Source organism: Erigeron canadensis, chromosome 5 (genome assembly GCF_010389155.1).
Source record: "Erigeron canadensis isolate Cc75 chromosome 5, C_canadensis_v1, whole genome shotgun sequence".
In the NCBI taxonomy this organism is placed as follows: domain Eukaryota; kingdom Viridiplantae; phylum Streptophyta; class Magnoliopsida; order Asterales; family Asteraceae; genus Erigeron; species Erigeron canadensis.
Window position 1 is genome coordinate 41305764 of NC_057765.1, and position 25687 is coordinate 41331450.

General features: G+C 30.6%; 2 protein-coding genes across 2 annotated transcripts; one reads left to right on the forward strand and one right to left on the reverse strand.

Moving 5' to 3' along the window:
- The first annotated feature begins 7113 nt into the window (after window positions 1–7113).
- LOC122600717 (probable glycosyltransferase At5g03795) lies at window positions 7114–12606 on the forward strand. Its single transcript, XM_043773468.1, has 5 exons — window positions 7114–7236; window positions 8443–9005; window positions 9093–9229; window positions 10475–10823; window positions 11641–12606. The coding sequence occupies exons 2-5, from the start codon at window positions 8595–8597 to the stop codon at window positions 12328–12330; spliced, it is 1587 nt and encodes a 528-aa protein (XP_043629403.1). The 5' UTR covers window positions 7114–7236; window positions 8443–8594; the 3' UTR covers window positions 12331–12606.
- Window positions 12607–20437: 7831 nt separating this feature from the next.
- LOC122600567 (ethylene-responsive transcription factor ERF039-like) lies at window positions 20438–21234 on the reverse strand. Its single transcript, XM_043773303.1, has one exon. The coding sequence runs from the start codon at window positions 21196–21198 to the stop codon at window positions 20560–20562; it is 639 nt and encodes a 212-aa protein (XP_043629238.1). The 5' UTR covers window positions 21199–21234; the 3' UTR covers window positions 20438–20559.
- Window positions 21235–25687: the final 4453 nt, after the last annotated feature.

Sequence of the window (25687 nt, forward strand, 5' to 3'; positions counted from 1 at the left end):
CTTGTTTGAAGAAGAAAAACAAAAAAAAAAAGGCAAGTAAAATAATGGATGTTTGGAGAAGGTTTGTTTTGTGTGCTTTTGCAAAATAGATTAAACAATCGGTACTTAATATATTGTTACTTGTATTGTAAAATATATTTATATAATTTACCACATGAGGTAAACCGACGTCACCTACCAATTATTTTAATACGATAGCTAAATTGGAATTTAAAAGTGAAAAAATTACCTAAATTATCAAAATAAATTAGATACACATAAAATGTAATTTATGCAATAATATATAAGCATATAACCATATAGCCTACCAAATACTTAAAAAGTACGAGTATATAAACAAGTACACAAACTCAAACACACTGAGTACACCTCACAAACTTTAGAGTATCTAACATTGTTTAAAGTGAATTTAACTCCTCGTCGTCAAAGTAACATCCACGTTGTTTCGTCTCTTCAAGCAACTTTCTCCATATATTAATTTCCTTGGAAAGTGTCACTTCGTTTTCAACCATGATTAGAGAGTGACATGCTCTTGTGAGAGTCACGTTGGTTTGTTGATCGCTACTCAGTAAACCAAGGCCACCGTCGTCGTTACATCTTACCATCGAAAATATTATTATATCCGTTTCTCCCCTTTGGAAACTGTACACAGATTTCACATCTATCTTTAACGACTTTTCAAACTTCTTGATTAGATCTTCCAACTGCCCTTTCAATATAGTCACTTGCTCCTTATAAGGTGCTATCACTCTGACGGAAATTTTATCGTCACCTCCATTACATACTATATATAGAATTAACTTAAAAATATTATATATTAGTAGTAGTAGTTATAAATTAACAAACGGAAAAAAACAATATTTAAATAATAGTTACAAACCTTCTAAACAAAGCTTTTCGACTATTCTAATAATCACGCTGGCCTTCGCCGTATTCTTATAGCTTTTGTCATTGTCTCCACTTTCTTCTCTGGTGTCACTATTAACATTGATGAAGGGGAACATTTCAATCTTGCCTCCTTCAAGGTATGTCTTACGATACGTGTCTACTTTTACAACCTCTCCATCAGTAATGTCATTATCATATAAACGCTTATTTGGGAATAGGTTAATTTGATGATGCATTCTATATTGTGTAGCTAGTAGGTGTTTTGAATACCCCTCCAAATGATCTAATCTCTCAAACAAACTTCTTTCAAAGCCACAATCTACATAAACCTAAACCTTTGAGATAAACATGTGTTAGTGTCTGTTGGTAAAATTAGGTACTACTCATAGTTTTTCTTATCAATTTATTAAATTGTTGCAAAATTGTTTTCATGTCACTCAACTTTTAATTACTAATTCAAATATTAATTATCCTTATTTTTCATTATAGCATTTTATATAATTATGCATGTATTATTATATTGTTTTTCTTATTATATCATTAAATAAGGCCTTAATATTAAACTAAATAATAAACTATTATTTATGTTAATAATTGTTGCAAAATTGTTTAAATATTACTCAATTTTTAATTATATATAGATATATAGATATAGGTATGTACACATGCACTCAATACTGAAAAAACCAAGTGAATCATTACACTTAATTACCACTACACTACAATAGTATCTAGATGATGATAACTTGCTTTAAATCGCAAATGACACATGCTTTTACCCTTACACGTACTAAACAATAGTGTTGTTGACAATTTTGTATAAGAACACTCCACATCTCAAATACACAACTCTAATATGAAAGAAAGAAAAATCATACTCATAAGTACACAAACTCAAACACGCTCAGTATACCTAACAAACTTCAGGGTATCTAACATTGTTTAAAGTAAATTCAACTCCTCAACATCAATATAACATCCACGTTGTTTCGCCTCTTCAATCAACTTTCTTCATATACTGATTATTTTCCTTAACAAGTGTCTCTTCGTCCCCGCCTATGATTAGAGAGTGGCGTGCTCTTGTGAGAGGCACATTGGTTCGTTGATGACAGCTCTGAAAACCACGGTCACCTTTCTCGTTGTATTTTACCATTAAAAATATTATTATATCCGCTCCCCCCCCCCTTTGGAAAAGGTCCACGGAGTTTGTATCTATCTTTAACGTCTTTTCAAACTTATTGATTACATCTTCCAATTGCCTTTTTAATAAAGTCACTTGCTCCCTATATGGTGCTATCACTCCGTTGGAAATTTTCTCGTCACCTACATTACTTTTGATACATATAGTATATATTAACAAATGGAAAAAAGGTATTTAAATAAAAGTTACAAACCTCCTAAACAAAGCTTTTCGACTATTCTAACAATCACGCAGGCCTCCGTCATATTCTTATAGCTTTTGTCATTGTCTTCCCTTTCTTCTCCGGTGTCACTGTTAACATTGATAAAGGCGAACGTCCAAGCTTTAACTTTCTAAATCAAAAATATTTTATTAATAGAAAATGATAACGACAGCCCAACACTTCATTCTCGAGTTATAAACAAAAAGAAAAGAAAGGAGATGATTAGATAGTGAAAGACAAGGAAAATATAATAGTACATAAAATTCATTATTGAGTTTATAGAAAAAGAAAGGAAAAAAAAAATACTTATATATTTTTACAAGAATACCCTTTTGATAACATATAAAAATATATGATACTTTGTTAAGGGCTAGAGTGATAATTGCATACAAAGTTTTTTTCCTTTCCTTTCAAACCTGACAATTTGACAAGAACTTTAATCTACATTGTCGAGTTTAAATCTACCAATAATCATATAATATCGTCCTGTAATTGCCTTTCCAAAAATACAATCATTCTTTAATTGTTCACTGGAGAGCAGATAAAAATCAAACGGAAATTAGCTCAAGAAGTAGTAAAAGTGAAGCTTAAACTGCACCTTCTTTAATACTGTTTAGCCGTACAGCCATGTCAACTGTTTGAGTCTTCATTACAAGCAATAGGAGAAATCGTATGTCTGACTGTGATCCGTTCTACACCTCAGTCATAAAACAAGGTTGGCATAATAAGCTTTACATGTAGAAGAATTCCAATAGCTTGGTCAAAAGGAATTCTACACTGATAATGAGACACATACGAATGTGATTTTATGCCTCTAACAAGTAAGGAAGTGATTACTCAGCGAGTAGGTGCACTCATGGTTTTAGGGACAACAAGTAATAGAAGTGTACATCGTGATCCACTCTTTAAAGTTCCCCAAATAGGATATGCAAAATCAAAGGCAAACATGAGAAATATGCACCAGTGCTTATAGCAGGCATAAAACATTTTTATTTTATTTTTAAATGAAAGTAAAATGGAGATGTCGCATATCACTTGAACCAGGCATGAACAGAGATAGTACATCAACTGTGAAAACACGCAACTATCCAACAATAAGACCTAAACTTATTACAATTGGGAATCAAATCTACATCTAATGTATACAAACTAATTGCGAATTTCAACCATAAAATAATTTCCAGGCACCACATGATCAAAAGACAGAATACACAGATATAAAGAACAGATTACATGTATAGTAATATAAGAGTTACAGGAAGTAGAATTCGAAACGTACCTCGACCGATAAAGGAAGCGAGAGATGCTGATGCTGCTACTGATGACGATGATGATGATGATATAGGCACTACATGATCAAAAAAACAGAATACACGGATATAAATAACAAACTAAAATGTATAATAAATAAACCTAAAATCAACAATTCCGATGTTTCGATTTTCATCTTAATCAACAGATCAACAACTGAATGAGAGTGACGTAAAGTAGATTTCGAAAACGTACCTCAATTGATGAAGGAATCGAGAGATGATGCTGATGATGATGACGATTAGGGTTAGGGTTTTTTTTGGCTGAAGGAGATGGCGATTTGGGTTTAACAAAAAAACAATGAAGAATAGGTAGGGTTTGGTCCGAAAGAAACGAGAATGACAGCGGAGGTTATTATAGGCATCAATGAAGATCGGCGCCGGAAGTTTACGTCACAGTGGCAATGGGATTGAGAAATTTGACGGACGTAATTTGGGGATTGAAATTGAATGAGTTCCGATGTAAAAATTATGTTTATATATTTTTTCTAAAACAAATAATTAATTATTTATTTTTATAGTTTTATCCATTTTATTAGACTTCTATCCTTCTACACACATTTTAAAGTGTACAAAACTCTATACATTTTATTTTTTGTGATATGTATATTTTTAAAGTGTATACTATTTCTATACATTTTAAAATGTGTAAACATTATATATTTCTACACACTTTTCTTTCACATTCTACACATTTATGTATGTGTATATTTTCTATACACTTTTAAATGCATAAAAGTTGTATAAATGTCTACACATTTTCTAAAATGTGTAGAAATAAGTGCAAACAAATCAAGTATTTTGTTGTAGTGTGATAATGAGAAAGTGTTGATAAAAATGTATATATATATATATATATATATACGATCAACCAAATATGATTTAAGTGTATATATCGATAGTTGGTATTTATATTTTAGATTAAAAGTTGTATAAATGTCTACATAGTTTTATATATCGATAAAAATGTTTCTTTTCTTTTTATTAGGGGGCGAAGGAGTTGGCGATTTGGGTCCAACAAAAAAACAACGAAAAATAGGTATCCTTTGTATCCTCAAAATCCTTGGTCACCTAATAACAAAAATGACATAATTTACTTTTGATTTTCTTTGCCCAATGACATTTATTTTCACTTCCTTATCATTATTTTATCATTACCTTACAAAATTATAATTTTTATTAATCTTTTTATGTCGAATAACGTGACATGAAACTGTCTTAAAAATCTTATCAAATTTTAATATATGGTTTCTAACTAAGCATAAATACCAAGAAATTAATATGGACTCAAACACTCACTTTTTCTTAACCCAATATATTTTTATATAACTATTAATCAAACTAGAAAACTAAGAATTTGTATCTTAAAATGATTTTAATCAAAACCTATAAGTCATTAGTAATAATTTGCCATATTTAGTTTGGCCCGAATTTGCTTTTTCTTCGTTTCTTCTCCTCCTTTCTTTCCTGCCGACTCGGTCGTCGCTCGTCTGCCGACTTTATCTTCATTTTTTTTGAATTATCATAAGATCATTTTATCATATTTATATCATGGAATTAATTTCCAATGTTTACCTTAAGCCCCTCTCTTTATTTTTCTTTACAAATTTAGTCCTCCACAATTGCTACTTAACTCTTCGGGTCTTGACCATTTAATCATACTTCTATGAAAATACTAGGTTTGAGATTTGTATGGAAGTCTTAAAAACGGGTATCAGTTCTCTCAATAAATCATTTTTTTAACTCCCCAGGTTGAACCTGGTCGATTAGCTAATATAAAAATATATGATACTTTGTTGAAGGCTAGAGTGATAATTGCATACAAAGTTTTTTTCCTTTCCTCTCAAACCTGACAATTTGACAAGAACTTTAATCTACATTGACGAGTTTAAATCTACCAATAATCATATAATATCGTTCGGTAATTGTCTTTCCAAAAATACAATCGTTCTCTATTTAGCATACAACTTCAAAGAGTTTTAATGTGGCAGGCGAGATGATAAACATAACTCATAATAATGATGGCCCAATAAGATAAAATGAACTAAAATAATATCGTGGCTTTTTTCAAATTGTTAAAGAACATAATAGTAATTAAATAGTATCTTAGATTGTTTTTTGCTCATTTCCGTCCATTATTGAGCGGAAAACTTTGAGACCAAAATGAAGTAAGTTTCTCTTTCTTAACTATATTTTTCTTTTACTTAAAAAACTTGAGAATGCAAAATAATAAATTATTCTTTCTTTTTCTTTGTCTTTTGTTATAGAATAAATAAAGAATATAGTCTTAGTTAAAACCTTTAAATTATTCTATCATTCTTTTTGTTTTCTTCGATTAAAAAAACTCAAAAATGAAAAAAATATATTTGTTTTTTTTTTCGTTTTTGAAAACGCATCATAACAAAAACAAACACGATATTTTAAGTCTCGCAATGCGAGACATGTAAATTACTAGTTTGAATTATGAGCTTTGGATACTCTTCTTTTTAACAACTCGTTTTGACAGCTCAACGATCACGGGTAGTACTTTGTACTAACAACACGTTTTAACTTTTACAACTCAAAATTTTAAGACAAACGTGTGATACAATATACATACCACACTTTATTTCTTTACTTTTTTTTTATCTCTCAATCAGAACTCTTTTTCTTTCACTCATAAACTAAAAGCATAAACTCATTTCTTATTTATCAAGAAAAAAATTAAATCTCGTTTTTGTTGTTTTTGTGTTTAAACACAAGGTGGATTTTCTCTCTTACCCACAACTAAACATTCTTTCTCTCTCAAAAACTCTTTTAAAATCACATTCACACAAGTTGTTTCATTTTTTTGAGGTTTTTTGTTTCACACTTATAATGAACAAATTAAAAACTCACAAAAATAACAAAATGATGAACAAGTAAGTAAAGACAAGTAAACACTACAATCATTGAGTTGAGAAGATTGGGCGTAAGCAGCCTAGACGAGTGGCTATTGTGAGTGTAGCTACTCATAGTTTAAAAAAAAAATGAGAGTGAATCTCGTTATTGTTATTACTATTTTATTATTATTATTTTTTATATCCATGTACTAAATAGTTGTTTGTTGTAATAATAATAATCATGTTCTTTCTTTTAACATCCCATTGTAATATAACCACCATGGAATAAAACTCTTTTATTTCCAAAAATGTGGTTATTATTGTTCGGTTTAAATTTACAATACAAAAATAATTTTGTATTTTAAACCGAACATGTATTTTAAATTTAAGTATCCCAAAAATTTTTCGGTTTAACCATGGGTTATTATTTTAAACCCTTGTTCTTTATCTACATTATTAAAAATGTGGTTATTATTGTTCGGTTAATTTAAGTATCCCAAAAATGTATTTTAAATTTAAAATACAAAATAATCATATTTATAATACAAAATTATTGTTCGATTTAAATTAGAAATTATTATTATTATTATTATTATTATTATTACACCGCCTAAACAAACAACTAATCTGTCTTGTCTTGCGACTGTGAGTTGGAATATATTCCGGTCAAATGGAGTGAAAAAAAAAACACAGCAAATCGGACGGATTTCAGCTACCGATTTCACTTTATCAATCCCCTTCCTTTTCGGTTTATCCTCTACTGATTTCCCCACGGTTCCGTCATCCCTCTCTTCCTTTTCACATTTATCCTCATCTTTATTTGATTTTATTATAATTCAGTACTGCGCATTTATACAAGTTATTATTACTATTCACTTTGTATCTATTTATAATTAATGTTTAATATTAAATAATTTAATCTGTTAGGATATTTATCGCTAGATACACTCTATCTAGTATATATACATCATTCTGTCACTGATATTATTTACTAGAAGAGGAGAAATTTCAATATAAGATTTCTTATTATATATAGATTTTAGGGGAAGAATTCTGATAAAGGACTTGGTCGCCGATAATTTTCAAACGGTGCATTCGATTAGTTAAATGCATTTGTTGATTGTTGCCGTTCGAATTCTGGAATACACAACTTACATGACATAGTTCTAGTACTTCCGATACACATAATATGACTAGCCTAACAGGTAGATATCGTTATTAGAAAAACAGCACAAGCTATTCATCGATGCTGTAGTAACCTGAGACTAGGGTCGCTCCTGTATGAGAACATGGACTGGGATCGTAGAGTTTACTAGGTCTTTAAAATTTGGTACGGTAGGGCGTAGGCTCATTTTGGATCGCGCTGGTACATGTACCATATAACGCGGTACATGTATGCTATAATTAACAGTATATATCTCTATATGTTTCTTTGACTCTTTTTTCCCTTTCTAAACGTTTCTACGATTTTATTCAAGTGAAGTTTTAATAACTAAATCACTACCTGAATTTTATTTAATACTGATCTAATTTACCCTCAAGTTACTGATTTATGTAGTTCAAACGACACAATGTTTTTGCAATTTTCCATTTTTGTTATCAAAATCATGATACTAAGGTTTCTAAAACGGCAATTTTTATGATCCTCATCACAACCCACAAAAGGATGGTGTGAAGTTGATAACCAGGAAGATCAGTTATCAAACGCAAATTGCTATCCAGACTGTTCCACAGACGGAACTGTACTCGATTTCGTTCTGGAACCGAAAACATGTGTTGTTTAGCAAATTCGGTAACTGTCTGCTTATCGCAGTGAGGTTACTTGTTCAGTCATGCATTGATATTTGTCTCCAAAAAGACCTATATGGCTGTTCCTTTGTGCTGCATTCTAGCTGATGATTCATATCAATGTTTGTGTTTACATTGTCGTTGAATATTAAATATTACCGATATTTGATAAATGATTGTGTGTTTTTACAGCAATATTGGAACTTATCAAAGGCTGGAATATGCTTAAATGAGATGTAAATTGGAATATGCTTAAAGATGATCGGTTTATGAAGAGGATTTAATATCTGATGCCACTGCAAACTGACATTTGAGTTTGCAACACTGACAATCAGCAGTAGAAGATGAATAAGATGGCCCGCATCATCGTTCTATTGATGTTCAAAATTGATTGGAAGAAGTTACTTCTTCTTGGAGCTGCTATCACAATAACCTTTGCTCTTGTTCAATTGAAAACGCTTCCTTATCAACTTAGGACTCCAAATTCATCTCTTCCAGATATAAATGACTTTGATGTTAACTTGAAGAGTCAAATCACTCCTTTGATTAGAGATAATCAGTCTGAGGCAAGTAAAATAAGCCCGGTCATCTTACTTAATTCTTCTAGCCAATTAGTCCAGTCAAGAGCAGTATTGCAAGGGAAAGTCAAAGTTACCCCAACGAGGACCAAGATGGATATCCTTAAGCCAAATATTTCAACAATACCTTCTCCGTCTTCATCCTCTGCTTCTCCTAGAAGGCCTAAGCTAACTCTCGTAAGCATACTGAGATTCACATGAATTGCGATGTATTGTTTGTCCTCATCTCAAATAAAAAGTAATAAGATAAAATTAAATTTGCAGAGAGATATAAAGAATTTATCACCATATGAAGCCCTTGTGTATGCTAAGAAGGAACTGGACGCTGTCTCGGTTGGTATTGATGACCATGAACCAAGTTTATATGCCCCTTTATTCAGGAATGTATCTGTTTTCGAAAGGTAAACTTGATGGTCCTTGTATCATATTTACTTGTTTTATGATTCATTCTACTTGATATATGTGCCTTGTGGAATGTCTTGTAAGTGCCCACATGAAAGGTTATGTCGATCTGTATCAGCCCAACACTAAATCTAACCAATATGCAACACGCCACCACACATTTCTTTAAAGAACGCATATAAGACTAATGTACCATGCATTATAATATTTAGATGTGTCTTTCTCTTGAACTGGTTGTCATTAACATTTATTCATATTTATTACCATATCTAAAACTTAAAGGGAGATAAAGATGACAGGAACCCTATCATTGGCACTTTTATTATTTGTTATCACCGTATGTAAAACTTAAAGGGAGAAAAAGATGACCGTGAACCCTATTTTGTGGAGTTCAGGATCTGAATAGTTATGTTTGGTCATTGTGTGGTTTCAGTTGGGCAATTAAGGAGAATGGTGCAAGTCACGCTTCAAGTATAAAGCGTGAAGCTACCCATAGACTTCTCAGATAGAGATTCATGATAAGAAACTGTGGAGTAGGTATAGCCAAATTATCTCTACATTTGCATGTGATCACAACATACCTGCAATTTTGGTGAAATATGATTAGTTGTTATATTAGTTTCTCGAAAAATGCAAAGCAGAATGATTCAAGACTTCTTGCATTCATTTTTGAAGTTTATTCGACTATCTGTGGCATTAATCTTAAAATTTGTAAGAAAATCATTAGTATGTCATAGATGTCTTCATTTGGTTTTTACTTGGTTTCATATTTTTTCAAAGTATCCATTTAGATAATTCTGATCTGTTTAAGATGCAACTGAACATGAAAGTTGACTCTGAGTTGATGCGCTTGTATCATGAACATCACAAGGATCAGAGCATGTCACACACCGTCTTGGCGTCTTCCCATTGCAATATAGAACCATTTTCATTTCAATCTTTTCAGCTAATTCAGGATAGACATACATGTTTTACGTGCATCATTGTTATAATGAGATTGAATTTCCTCCAGATGATTCTTCTATTATATCGCCAGTGCAGTATGTTTATGTATTTCCAAACACTAACACTTTCGTAGAAGTAAAATAAAGTGTAAAGTCAAATGTCACAATTTTTATGTAACAACCGTGTTAGTTTTTAAAATAAAGTGTAAAGTCATTTATTTTTTAATGGAACTATATGTGCTGGGTTACACTTGGCTTGGTTGTAACAGAATTTAAATTTATTTTGATTGCTTCTAGCAGGAGCTACAAGTTGATGGAGCTTATTCTTAAGGTTTATATATATCAAGATGGAAAGAGACCTATTTTTCATACTCCTTATCTCAGAGGAATTTATTCTTCGGAAGGATGGTTTATGAAATTCATGGAGGCAAGCAGACAGTTCGTCACGAGGGACCCAGAAAAGGCTCACCTGTTTTATCTTCCATACAGTGCACGCCAGCTCCAACGTGCTCTCTATGTTCCAGAATCGCATAATATTAAGCCTCTATCACTCTTTCTACGGGATTATGTCAACAAGCTTGCTTCAAAGTATCCCTTCTGGAACCGGACACTTGGTTCAGATCACTTTCTGGTTGCTTGCCATGATTGGGTATGATACCCAACTCTCTATTTGTCGTTTTTTGTTTTCTGCCAGTTAAAGACATGTAATACGAACAAAGCTAAATATATGGTAAAGGAGATGTAACACAAACAAAACCAAATTGTTTTCTATATTCCATAAATATGAAATATATTTTGCTGATTATTTTAGTTCAGAATATAATATCACCATCCTATATACAAACACCAGTATAGTGTAAAAATTTTAACATCATCTACTGATAAACCCTTGTGAATTCATAATGCAAAATGAACAAATAACTTGTGTGTGTATCTCATGTTTTGCATTTTCTGATAGAAGATGATATCCTTACATTTTCTCAGTCATCGAGAAATATGGAGCAATGCAAAAATTCAACCTAATATTAGTAAAGAGATAACTTTGTTTTCATACAATCAATATCGACTTGTTGACTTGCTACCAGATGTTGAAAAAATATATGTAGAACAGAAGGTTACGTTAGAAACATACATCAGAATAAGGTAGTCAATGCCATAGCTGCTTTTCCCATTTAATATTGTTTTTAAGTGAATCTGATGCATCTTTTCTTGCATATTGTCCCATGAATGTCCCGTGGTTAGTGGTTACCCTATTTATAGTGATGACAAATCGCATTTTCCCTGTCAAAAACCCTTTGCATTGACATTTGTGTAATGAATTATTATTTTTAATTGGCGCGTGCTTATTATTTCGCGTACAAGGTCATTCACATTCTTTAGTTCATCTTTTCCACTAAGCAATTCTAGGTAATGTTTGTCTATATATTCGTCTCTTAATTTCTTAATTTGGTTTTGAATTTTCTCAGGGTCCATACACACTAAAAGAGCATGAGGAACTAACCAAGAACACCATAAAATCTCTCTGCAATGCCGACACTTCTGAAGGTGTCTTTGTCGTTGGTAAAGATGTTTCTTTACCTGAAACAACAATAGGAAATCCTAGAAGACCTCTTAGAAACATGGGGGGTAAAAGAATCTCACAACGTCCTATCCTTGCTTTCTTTGCTGGAGAATTGCATGGTAGAGTCCGTCCAATACTCCTCAAACATTGGAAAAATAAAGACGAAAAAATGATCATTTCTGGCCCCATGTCCTACAAAACATCAAAAACTATGTCCTATTCTCTTCACATGAAATCCAGTAAATACTGCATTTGCCCAATGGGATTTGAAGTGAACAGCCCTAGAATTGTGGAAGCAATATATTATGAATGTGTTCCTGTAATCATTGCTGACAATTTTGTTCCTCCATTGAATGAAGTCTTAAACTGGAGCGCATTTTCTGTGATTGTGGCTGAGATTGATATCCCGAAACTAAAAGAGATATTACTAGCTATTCCCATGAAGAGGTATCGAAACATGCAATATAATGTAAAAATGTTGCAAAGACATTTTTACTGGAATCCCACACCTGTTAAATATGATATGTTCCACATGATCCTACATTCCATATGGCTAAGTAGGCTGAATCAGATTCAAGTACCCGCATCATCATAGTTCACGGCGTTGCCCATGAATCCTCACTGTCTAGTGTAGATGAGCAAGTGCTAAAATTCCTGGGGGTGTGAATCACCAAGAAATTCAGTTGTGGGATAGGAAATTTTACCTTTTTGGTTACTTGATAATATTGTCTGAAATATGTGTGTTTATGTATATATGTGATTTGTTGAATAGATTTATCATACTGGTGAGCTAACAGATAAAATAACTAAATTATTTATTTATTTCATAATCATTTGTGTATAAATGAGAAATATAGATACATTTGACAAATTGAAGGGTACCATTGTATCTTATTATGATGTTTATCAGTTATAGCGTACCATTGTTGATATTTGGATTCGATCGACCCTGGATGTTGGTCATGTTTTGCTGCTACGTCCTGATGTCCTGCTGTAGATGCAAAATATATGTTGCTATAGGTATTGGATTCTTCTATGCATGCTATTCAGGTGGTGTTGGTTTCATGGTCGGTCACTGTAATGGCACATGGTGGTTGCTGGTATTTGGGTCTTACTGCCGATGTTGTCTGCTGATATTCAGGCCTTAATGTAGCTGATAATGTCGCTGTTGATGCTTTAATGTTGTTTGGTTTCTGGTTAAGTGTTTATTGTTGCCGCTATTCCTATTTCGCTAGTTTTGGAATGAGGAAAGGCCATACAAGGAAATGTCAAATGTTGGGTCAGATCCATGGGGTCCCAAGTTGTATGTAGCCATGTTCATGGTTCACTATTATGTTTGTAATTTTAGGATGCACATGGAGTTGGTCCATCTTTTTGGCTTTTATCTCCCACAAAAGTGGTCACCATATGTGTCTCATGTAATGTCACATTTAAGGTAATATAAAGTCTGCTTATTCATAAAATACAAAATAATAATATAAAAAAATTACTGTAAAAAAGAATAGGCCCATATTATAGAGGCAAAGTTGGAGGTCTAAATAAAAAGTCATATGGGCCGGCCCTTATTAACTGTCAAGTCTGTCAAAATATGATTATAAAACTATCAGTATCACATCACATACTTGCAACTTGCAAGTTACAACAATTGTTTAAGATGATTGTTATTCCATTCTTAACTAGCTTACAAATTACAATAATAGGTTAAAGTCACTTTCAGTTAGTTTGACTCGTTTCCTTTTTAGTTAATCTTGTAGCTTAACCATTTGTCATGTTAGGAATAGACTCATTTTCATATAAATGAGTTAGGATCGTTCTCTATGATCTTGCATTTAGGAAATCATGTGAAACAAGACCAATGGGGTCACTTTGGGATGGATATGCAATATTAGAGTAACTTTCTACAAACATAAAACATTACAAAATGGAAACTTTACTAAAGTTAATATTACTGCAGATTAGAAAAAAAAAAAACTAAAGATGAGAGAAGAGAGATAGAGGAGGAATGGTTGCATTGCTCAACTAGAGCGAAAACGGAAAAACACAAGATTATGCTTAAATATAAAGTCACACCTCAAATAGATGTAGCCTTCGAACGGATCATGAAATGTAATTTTACAACTACTGACGGGTGATATATTAATAGCCTAAGTTATTTATTTTTCACTAATAATAATTGAAATATTTATCCTGAAAATTGTCATGATGCCATATATATGTTCAGGTCAAAAAAATATATGGATCCACCACCACACACAAATAGTGCTACATCATTTTCGCTCTATTGAACAGTCACGAGAAACATGATATTTGAACTACGCATACAACTACAAGTGTTGTAGGGAAGATATTAAACAAGTGTACAAATAAACAAAACCATCTTAGATTTCCTATATCTCATGAACACAAATGAAATACATACGTTGTCAACTTATGATTTGTATGTAGAACCAACACCTACCACTTCACTTAATTTAAAACCTCTTTTGAAAAAAATATACCCTACGGATAAAAGTATTTGGTGTTCAAATTATATCACTCATTTTATTTTTTCTTTTTATCTCGTATTTATTTGTTATTTGCTCACATGTGTCAAGTTTCAACCGAACTTTTTAACTTATGTTTAATCTACTTTTTTGATGCTATTTCTCTTATCCGTAAAACAAACTAATATATATAGAAATAGAAATCTAACTATATATCTATATTTATAAAAGGGAGACATGTGACGCAAATCAAAAGAGTTGAAACTTGGAAATCACCTCAATGGCAGAAACTACAATTTTTGGCATTTTTCTATTTCTTACTTAAACATGCAACAAAAAATCACCCCTTAAATGTGATGGACAGAAATGTGGTCCGTCTTCTCTTCATACGTGACATTATTAAATTGACATGCCTCAATACGTGTAACGTGTCAAATGTCGTCTTTACCACAACCACTTGAAAAATATAACCATTTTGACTTTAGTTATTTTTATACATTTCTCATTTTTCCCAATTGTCTTATTTATACAAACATGGTTAGTTATGAATCCTACTTATAACATAATGTCTGTTATTTTGTTAATAATCTTATTTAGGCTTTAAATTTTAATTTATTTATTTAGGCATATTTTAGTTTAACCAATATTATTACTATAACATAACTTCATGAACTTGTCTACACAAAGTAAAAGATATCCATAATAGTTCAATGATTGTATTGTTGATCCATTAATATACAAAATTTGCCCCCTTTTTTCCCCCTCATTTTTCATTTGTTTGTCCACAAACAAAAATAAGTAGAACTTAAAATGATTGTATCATTGATTCATTAAAATATAAAAATATTGTCCTCGCCACACCCCCACCCCATTTTATATATATATATATATATATATATATATATATATTATATGTGTCATGGATAAATTGAGTTTTATTATGTTCAATCGAAGACAAAATGAGTTGAATATATTGGTGTGTGCTGAAATAATTTGTTAAAAGTGTTGTTGAGATGGTTAGTTTGATTCTACATGTCGTAATGCATGCCTTTGCAAATGGCCTAATTAAGGCTACCCACATCAATGGTGTCCATGGAAGATTTGTGATAATATGGAGGATGTTTGTGGAAATGATATGTTGGAATAAACATGATTCAATTCGATTTGATAAATGAGACATCTCTGATCGTCTTGTGGAACCTGTAAGAGCATTAAATATGATTGCTATTGATTTCGGGTTCCCGAAACAGGATGATTGAATAATAATGGGATGAAGATTCGGCTGATGTTATGCATGAATCAAAGAGGAAGACACACGAATTTAAGGAGGGATTTAGGTGTGTTATGTGTGATTATTCATTAACCTTAAGTTAAGGTTAATGACTCTCTATTTATAATGAAAATATTTACACATTTAACCCTCTGGTGTTTAATATGTGTGACATTAGTCCTCACAGCTCTGATCATTTAATGAGAAACCTTATAATATGTCTTTAAGAGTAAATACGTCCATTATATATTTACTAGACATAGGGATTTCAGTTATCGTCAATTATCATATCAAGAATGATAGATGATCAGTGACGGTCACACTAACGTAGTTCCAACATGATATTGTTGTGGGTGATGAAGTAGATGATATTCATCCTTGTGTGTTTGTGAGGAATGATGAAAAAGGACGAGGAAAAAAAAGGAGGATTGTTGGTTGTTCATAAGAGAAGAAAATTGTGATTGTTTGTAATTATGTGTTTGTTTGTAAAGAAGATGAATATGTTATTGCTGTGGGTAAAGTGTTTGTATGTAAAATAAATGGAAATTTAACATGACTTGTTGATTAGGCTTGTTTGTGGAAAAAACATGTAACCAATAGAGATAGCCTAAGCCCCATGAGAGCATCCCAATGTTTAAGTTATTAGTTAAAACTTTAAAGTTTTTTTTAAAAAGTTTTTCATCAAGTTATGACTTCAATGGTTAAAACTAAAAAAAAAAAAAAAGACTTTTAGCTATTTTTTAAATGAAATAATAAAAAGCTTTATAAAAAACTTCATTAAAAATGTCCGAAAAATAAAATAGGTGGAAAACTAGCACATGTTGTTTAAAGAAAAAAAAACATAAATATGAAAATATAACTATTTTGGTAACCAAACCTTTATTACTTAATGCATCTTAATGAGGAGGGAAATTGTGATGATGTGGTTGGTTTGCATGCCGACGATTAAGCTTTAGCCCTAAAGAGGACAACAATGGTTTCCTTATATGGTCACAGATTAATGATTTATGGCCCAATTCTCCTTTTCCACAATTTTTTTTATCTGTCTCTTTCTCGTAATTAGTTGGATTTGAAAGGCAAGAGAAAGACATTTTGATTGTTCTAAGTACTTAATAAAGTTAAATGCATTATAATTTGAATTATTCAAATGAACTTATATTATCGATGAGTTATTACATGATAATAATGGTGATATATTATGGTTAACAAAATAATTACTTGGGATTACAAAAAAAAAAGAAGATAAAAGTGATATATTATGGTTAACAAAATTCAAGTGGTTTTTTATTTGGGATTACAATATCTATTTAATTATATATATATATATATATATAGGGGCTGAGTATTGTGAAACAAGTATTAAAGTAAACAAATAAGACAAGATCTTGACTCTTGGATCATGGTTAAATTGATGCAAGATGATTCACGAATCAATTGATGCACAATGATTTTCATGATGCACAGTTATCTTCAGTGAAGAAAAACTATTAATTTATTTGTTGGATGTATCATTTTGATGAATATACATCCAGCATGAATGCACATAACAAAAAACATGATTTTCTCGATTTTGACATACCAATATGTTGTTAAACACTTAAATAATGATAACTATGTTAGTTTTATAGACTTTTAGTGCATCAAAATGTAGTTTTTAAGTGTCCTCATCGTGTTCTTATTTTAAGACTGTTTTATTTGATTGTCCATATATATATATATATATATATTTTCTTTTTTGAAATTATTGAAAATGTGTAACTACTTTTAATAATATGTGACCAACCTCATTTTTGTCCACTAGCTATTAATGTCTTAACAAGATCACTAAACGAGTAACGATATAGATTCAAAGAGAGCCATGCGATATGTCGATATATAAGGTATTACCTATTATAATAAAGGAGTCGAATGTGAACAGTGTTTTTTTGTCTTTACATGCAGTTTTAATATAAATAATAGAATTAGCAATTATAACAACAAAAGTGGATTTGATAGAATGGTTGGTCTCTATGGCTTAGGGGGTTAAGGTCACGGGTTCAAGCCTTCCCCCCTTATTTTATTTATTTTTTTTAATAGTAAAGTATTTGTATTTTAGCCCCTGTTTTTTTTGCTTTTTTACTTTTCAGTCTCCCCTGTTTTTCTTTTATTACTTTAACCACCTAACTTTATATAATTTGTGTTTTTTTTAATCTTTTGTAACATTTTCTTTTTTTTTATACCTTTATCACATTTAACATTTTTTTTATAACTTTTTAAAATGCTATATCTTTTGTTATTTACTATGTTTTTATTTTTATTTTTATTTTTAAAATTTTTTGTTGAGTTATATTTCTTTTGTACTCTTTTAAACATTTTGTTTTTATACCTTTTTCACATGTAATATTTGTTTTTATTATATAACTTATTCATTTAGTTTTCATATTTCTTTTTGTTTTTTTGATTCTCTTTTTATTTTTTGGCTTAGTATATTCCTTTTGTAATTTTAAAAAATTGCGTTTCAATATTTTTTGTCTTCCATAAATTTGTGATTTTTGTAACCCCATCCATAAACGCAAACGTTTTAAAAAACTTACGCCGCCCATTGGGCGACATGAAATTCCTAGTTAAACATAACTAAAACGAATTGGTGTACGTGGACTTCCCTTCCTTAACCTGTCCCTTCTTAACCGGTTATTAACCTGTTGAACTTGCGCTAAAAACAACATCGTTACAAGAAAAGTTACATGAGCCTAGATATATACGAGCATGATATCTGCACAATGCGGCGACGGTAGAAGGAAAGACGGTCTAGTGGTGTCGGTGATGATACTATTGTTGGTGGTGACGGTGTCAAGTAGTGTAGGTTGATGTAATTGTGATAGTTGAAATTTTTAGAAGATAAGAGCTTAAAGTTTTAATGATTAAAATAAAGGTTTAAAGTGTAAATTAATTCATTAAGGACAAATTTTGTATTTTATAAAAACTTTTTATATTGTGTTACTATTTATAAAAGTGGGGATGTGATAATTTTTATAAAAGGAGTATAAATATATGAGGAATGAAAATATGTGACTGTTAGATATTTAAGCATGGTTATGAAACTTCTCACATCTTGATATTTTAATCCATAAAAATATGAGAGCCCCATTATTTATCCATTATATAATAAATATTACAAAATTAGTATGTGAGGGGTTCCAAACCTAAGTTTAGGTATCTAACGGCCATATATATATATATTCACTTTTCTTATATATTAACATGTGAAGGATTTCATAGTTAAGTTTAGGTTTGAGACAACCTTATATTCATTTTTTTCATATATATATATATGGGGGAAGAGAATATGAGGCTGTTAGACATCTAATTAGTTGGGTGAAAAACCCTTCACATCTTAATTTTTTTAATCCATATAAAGGGCATTAATCATTTACATACACACACATACACATATATATATGGGGTATGAGAATATAAGGCTGTCGGGTATCTAAGCTTAGGTATGAAACACTCATATATTATTTTTTAATATATATATATATATATATATATATTACAAAATTAGTATATGGAAAATTTTACACTCAAACTTAAGTTTATAACAGTACTATATTCACTTTTCTCAAACATATATATAGGTTTGTAGTGGTTAAGAATATCTAAAAGGGTAATAATTAAACCAGCGAATAATGATGAAAACTTTAATGGTGAAGACTTAGTATTTTTAGGATGATGATTATTGGATATCATTTGTTGGTTAATATTGCTTATTTGCTTAGAAACCGTTTAATTAGTACTTTGACCATACCCCGTGATTTGTATTGGATTTATGAAGAATGTGAGTTACAATTAGTCGTTTCGATTGCTGCTTTTTTTCTTAATTAAGTTTGTGCATCCTCAGCTCCTTTGGTAATTGCTCTATCGTGGAGCATCTGGTACGTGCTTATTTGGTTGTGACATCTTGGTATAAAACATGCATCTAGTTGTCTTATGGTTTTACCACCTTAATTAATTGGTAAGGATTAAGCCATTAAGGAACGTGTGTTCCCCGTATATCACAATATATGGTCCGGGTTGACTTAAGTATATGAAGCTTCAATGTTAGCACAAAGTATATACCGTTTTATTTATAACATTAGCTTTAATATATACACGGCAATTCTTATAGAAAATGTATTATTCAAGTAACTTTTACGTGACTTAGGACCATCTTGTGTCCTTTCATTATTTTAGGTCCATATATATAAAAAGCATTCATTAATGAGCTCAAAGAGAAGAGGCCACATTCGTTCGCCGTGTGCATTGATCTTTTATGTTATACGAACATGTAATATTAAACTATATTATTATTATTATTATTATTATTATTATTATTATTATTATTATTATTATTATTGTTATTATTATAAATACAATTATTGGTTATGGTAGTTGGATTTCTATATTTATGAGGCTTAAATGTGGTCGATTTTTGCTGTTGTTTCCATTTAATTATTTAAAAAAATACAAGTATATACTCAGTTTTTCAATATCTTCAAGAAATTTTTTTTGATAACAATAACACTTAAAATTTAAACCGTTATTAAACTGAGTTTAGAAACATGTTTAAATCCAAAAATATGTATTCACATTCATTTACAGAATATTACGGAATTTGTTTGACTTAAAGAGAACAAACGATTCAAATGAAACAGTAAAAGTACTAAAGATGTGATGTAGATTTAAATAATTTTTTTTTATTAATAATATAGATTTTTTTATGTAATCAAATGTTAAAAAATGTTTATGTTGGTTAATTTTCATACTTTTTCGAATGAAAATGAATACTAATGTTACTGTATATTAGTATAGTAACGTTTCTTCTGATTAAGTTTTCCGCCAATAGGATTAAGGAATGAATAATTTATAATCTTTAAATCTATACTCATCAACTAACACCGCAAAACAATTATTGAAAAATAACAAGAATGTAACACATAACAATTTCTGTTTTCATTTACACGTCCAATGCATATGGATCCACTATTTAATTTTTTACAAACAATAATATTTTTTAAACAATATATATCTCGTCCAACTTACTAACAATTGATTAATGATTCCACAAGGAATGTTCTTCGGGCCACATCTCACAATCCCCGGTCTCAATTCCGGTGATATTCTCTGGTAATGTAAAGTAAATTCTATCAATCCGATGTCCAAGGTCGACATAAAGATCCGGTAAATCATTAAACGTGTCATCCGATGTAGCCATGCTACCAAACTCAGGTTCTAGCTCGGCTTGGCTTCTATCTTTGTCACGTTTTCTTGGACCGATCATTTCACTATTAATGACTAAAGCCGCGGCTTTGATGGCAGCTTCTTGGATGTCTCTAGGGGAGGTAGAAACCGGTTTTGGAAGTTGATGAGCTAGATGAGGGAAATTGAGTATAGCCGAGCGACCCTTGATTGCAATGGCGGCTACATCATGGGCTCTAGCCGCCATCTCAGGGTTGTCAAATGACCCTAGCCATATTCTTGATTTTTTCCTTGGCTCACGGATTTCTGACACCCATTTGCCCCAACTTCTCTTACGAACACCGTGGTAGACGGGGCTTTCTCTATCGTGGACGATGCTGGTTTTCTTGGTCTTTTTGATGTGTTCTTGATTAATGGTGGTGGTGGTTTGATCCATTGTACCGTAAAATATAATAGTGGTAGTTAAAGTATATATGTATATATAGAGGAACATTAATAATATGATCTAGGAAAGTCAATGAAGTCCTTATATATATATAGGCCTCACACCACACTACTATGTTAATATTAGAAAAACAATACGGAGTATTTATGACTTGGGACTTAGGAGTGTAATTTGTTATCATATGCGAAACACCACACCAAAAAGATGTCTAGTTATGCGTTAACGTGTGTCTACTCCATTTGTTAGAGGTTTAATTTGCCTCTTAATATTGAGGTCTTAGATTCAAACTTAAATATAGGTAGTAGAATATTTGTTTGTAAATGTTAGTACAGCCAATGGGTAATTTTAGTAGAATATTTGTTGTAAATGTCTTTTCCCCCCTAGAATATACATTTTGTCCTTGCCATAATTTATATACTTTCAAATTTTGTATTTGTTGAAATGATATATAAATTATGGTCACTTTCCACTTCTTGTCGATGGGTATCCAATTGTGGTACCGGGGCAAGGGTTCCCCATTACCTTTTTTTATATAATTTAAATAACTTTTTTTATAAATTAATTTTTTATAGATTTGGTTTAGACATTACCTATACTAAAAAGTTATATGACTTTTACCACTACTTATGCATAGATTACAACTTACATGTCTTTATGCATGTTTTACAATCTTTTTATGTATACTAACAAGTTATATGACTTTTACCACTACTCATGCATAGAGTACAACTTGCATGTCTTTATGCATGTTTTACAATCTTTTTATGTATAGATTCATTTAGATCACCCTTTTACCTATTTCTACCTTTTTTTCATCTGGCATCTTCTTCGCACTCTTCTTCTCATAATATCTCTTCTTTAAAATTATATCCAGTCTGCTATTGATGGTTTAAATTGAAGGTATGTTCCTATTAGATGTCTGTTACTTATTTTACATTATATTATATATATATTAAAAACTTATTTATACAATACTAAAAACTTATAGAAATGTACAAGTAAATTATGCGCGGAATGTACAAGTTCGTAAAACACATAATAAACTTTTACCATATTTCATTTTTAACCTCCTAAACTTTTTATCTTTTAACTTTTGTCCCACATTAAAGTTTTCGTTTTTATTTTTTTGACAATAAATTTTTGGGTTCTCATGTTTTCATCAAATAAGTTTCACCTGGTCAAGATTTTACTTCTCTTCTCTGGTATGACTATTTTCATTCGTCTTTTTATATACATAACGTTTTTTAATTTGTCCCACATCAAGTTTTCGTTTTTATTTTCTTGACACTGAAACCTGGTCACGATTTTGCTTTTAAACATTTGGTTTGACTATTTTTATTCGTCTTTTATATACATAACGTTTTTAAATTTACCCCCATCAAAGTTTTCATTTTTATTTTCTTGACACTGAATTTCTGGGTTCTAACGTTTTCATCAAATAACTTTCACATGATTACGATTTTACTTTTTAAATAAAGAGTTTTGTTAATGAAAGCCCTTAGGGCTGTCAGTATTAATTAATATGATGCAATAAAATTTGTATTTTGTCTTGCGAAAATTCAGGATGGCGGTTATTGATATATAAAATACACTTTTTATGCATGTAATAAGCCCTTAATGACAACTCTTTGGGCTGTTATTATCATTTTCCTTAAATACATAAAGTTTTTAAATTTGCCCCACATCAAAGTTTTTGTTTTTATTTTCTTGACTAATTTTTGGATTCTCATATTTTCATCAAATAACTTTCACATGGTTACAATTTTACTGTTTAAAGCTTTATATTATATTTAAAATATTAATATAGTTATTGTTTATGTTTATATACATCTTATAACATTTTTACATTTTTTTTATTGTTATTGTTATTTTTTATTTTTTAGTTCGAATATTTGACATAAATTTGAGTCTAAAATTTGTCGTGTAGAAAGCGTATTCCGTGCCAACGCGCAGGTACAATAACTAGTAATTTTTTGTTTTTCAATTTTTATAACATTTTGTTTTCTTATATATTTCTTTTGTACTACATTTTAGCTTTGTAACTTCTCCTATTTCATAATGTTTTTGATTTTTGCTTTGATATATTTTTCTAGCTATTTTTAATAAATATTTGTTTCCCATATTTATAATCCTTTTTTTGGGGGGATTAAACAACCATCACATGAACCGTAAACAACCCGAAAAAACATATAAACTTGACGACTAAATATTAAATAAATTTGAACTTGGATGGAGTGACAACTTACAAACATAGTTGGAACGTGGTTGAGGCGTTGCTTATATTTATCGCATCTTGCATAAACACATGTAAAAACGATAATTGTGACCCCATAACGTGATGTTTGAACTGCCTAGTTATAACTGTACTTCCTGTATATATACACTAGATCATTTCACTATTAATCTATAATAGTCGTAATTGTTAAAAAGAACTCCTAAAACAACTCTATTGTTAAAAAACCATAAAAATAACAAAATCACTGTTAAAAAAAAAACTAAAATGAAAAGATTAAATTACTTGTGAATTAATCTACTTAGGATTTGTTACTTTGGAATACAATAAAATAAACCAAAATTTTTAACTTTGGTTTGCAACTACAACAACAGAATCTAATCTTTATTAAAGCAGGATACGGGAAGATAAGATGCAGACAATTTTATCTTTATTCATAGATAAAGAGACTACTTCTAAAAAGATCTTGGCAAAATGGAAAAAAAATATATTAAAATGTAAGAAGTAATCTAGTATCGCATAACTACATTACAAAAAGATTAGAAATAACAAGTGATAAATGCCTAGAATGCATGATTTTAAGATGTAAAATCAAGTTGTTTTGTGAAGCTTAATAGACGATTAGGGGTATCTTTATGTTTGTTAAGTGTTTCAGGCACTAGGTGATGAAATGGAGCTAATTGAATCAAGAAACGAGTCAAGGAATCAAGAAGCAAAAATCTGGAATTCTGAAATTACAAAGGGTGTAACTTACGCCAGACTTGGCAGTAGGTTACGCCAGTTGAAAATCCAAGGGGCGTAACTTACGCCCAGGGGGGTAGTAGGTTACGCCAGTTGCAGATCAGAAACCCGATTTTTATGGTTTTAATTAACTTTCAGTTATATACAATTCAATTGACGACTTGGGGAGTTACCATTCATAATTTTTACTCACAATATCAGTTCCTAACATAAAGAAGACCCCAAAATCATCATCAAATCATCAATTCATGAAGATGACAATTCAAATTGAAGATTCAATGATGAAGATGATAGGCTAGGTTTTCTATTGATCATTCTCATGTGAACAATTATGTAAGACATTTATGTTCAATCTTTCTTATACTCATGTTGGATTAGATGTTTAATTCTTTATTAGTCTTTTACATCTAATGTTGTTTGGATTGTTTGAATGATTAGTTGTTCATGATTTAAATGAAATTCATCTATCATTTGGTTTTAACTTGTTAATTGATCATTGATTATTGAATGAATCTCTTATGAACTTATAGTTTATTTTAATGAATTAGAAGTCTAGTTGTGTCAATTCCCCGGTTTTCGTTATCGTGAATCATCACAACCGATTAGTCTAGTTCTTGAATTCATTCAATCCAAACGTTATAACGAATCATGTCTATGTGATTTCCAGTGAGTATAAGTTAGGCTACATATTTGAAAACGTAATTTGAAGCATGAGAATGGTCTACTTTATTTAATTGAGTTATTTTGTTAAGTCTTTAATCACTTTTAGTTGTTAAATAAACCAATCAATCAATCAATTTTAAGTTTATGTCTAGTTTAATCAACTTTGTAAACTTGTTTAACACTTTCCCTTGATTCCCTGTGGATACGATACTCGACTTACCCATACTAGTTATAGGTATTTAGTTTATATATTTGATTGGTCCAACGATAACGATCAACAAGCACCCACCTACAGCCCAAATTTGGTTTGCAGCTCTTCGATTTATTCACAAAGTAATGAATTGAAGTGTCAAAGTCGCTCTAGTTTAATTTTACGCATCCAATTAAACCCGTCCAAAATAGCCAGTTATAATAAAATGCATGTATTATGTATATGTGTGCAAACTACAATGATGGGTCAATTTAAGTTTTTAAATTTTGGGCTGTGACCTGCCTAACTTTGAGAATTTTGTTCTAAATTTGGGCCTCAAGCCTCAAGTGCCCACTTTCTTTTAAAAAAAGTAACGTATACATTATATTTTCATTGTTCAAAATTTTTCATTTTGAAAACAGCGTAAACATTTGGAAAACAATTGTTTCACGAATCAAATTAAATAACATGTGAACTGCATAGTATGATTTTTTTTGCCCAATCTTTATGTTAAACTCCTTTTTTAAGTTATACTTTTGTTTAGGAGTTTTATTCTTGATTTTTCATTTTGCCTAATCTTTATAATAAACTCCTTTATTAAGTCCTTATATTTTTGTTTAGGACTTTTATTCTTGATTTTTCTCATTTGGGCGATACCTGGATAACATATCTCGTTAGTCATTAAAAAGTATTGGGTCTAGTTTGGTCAA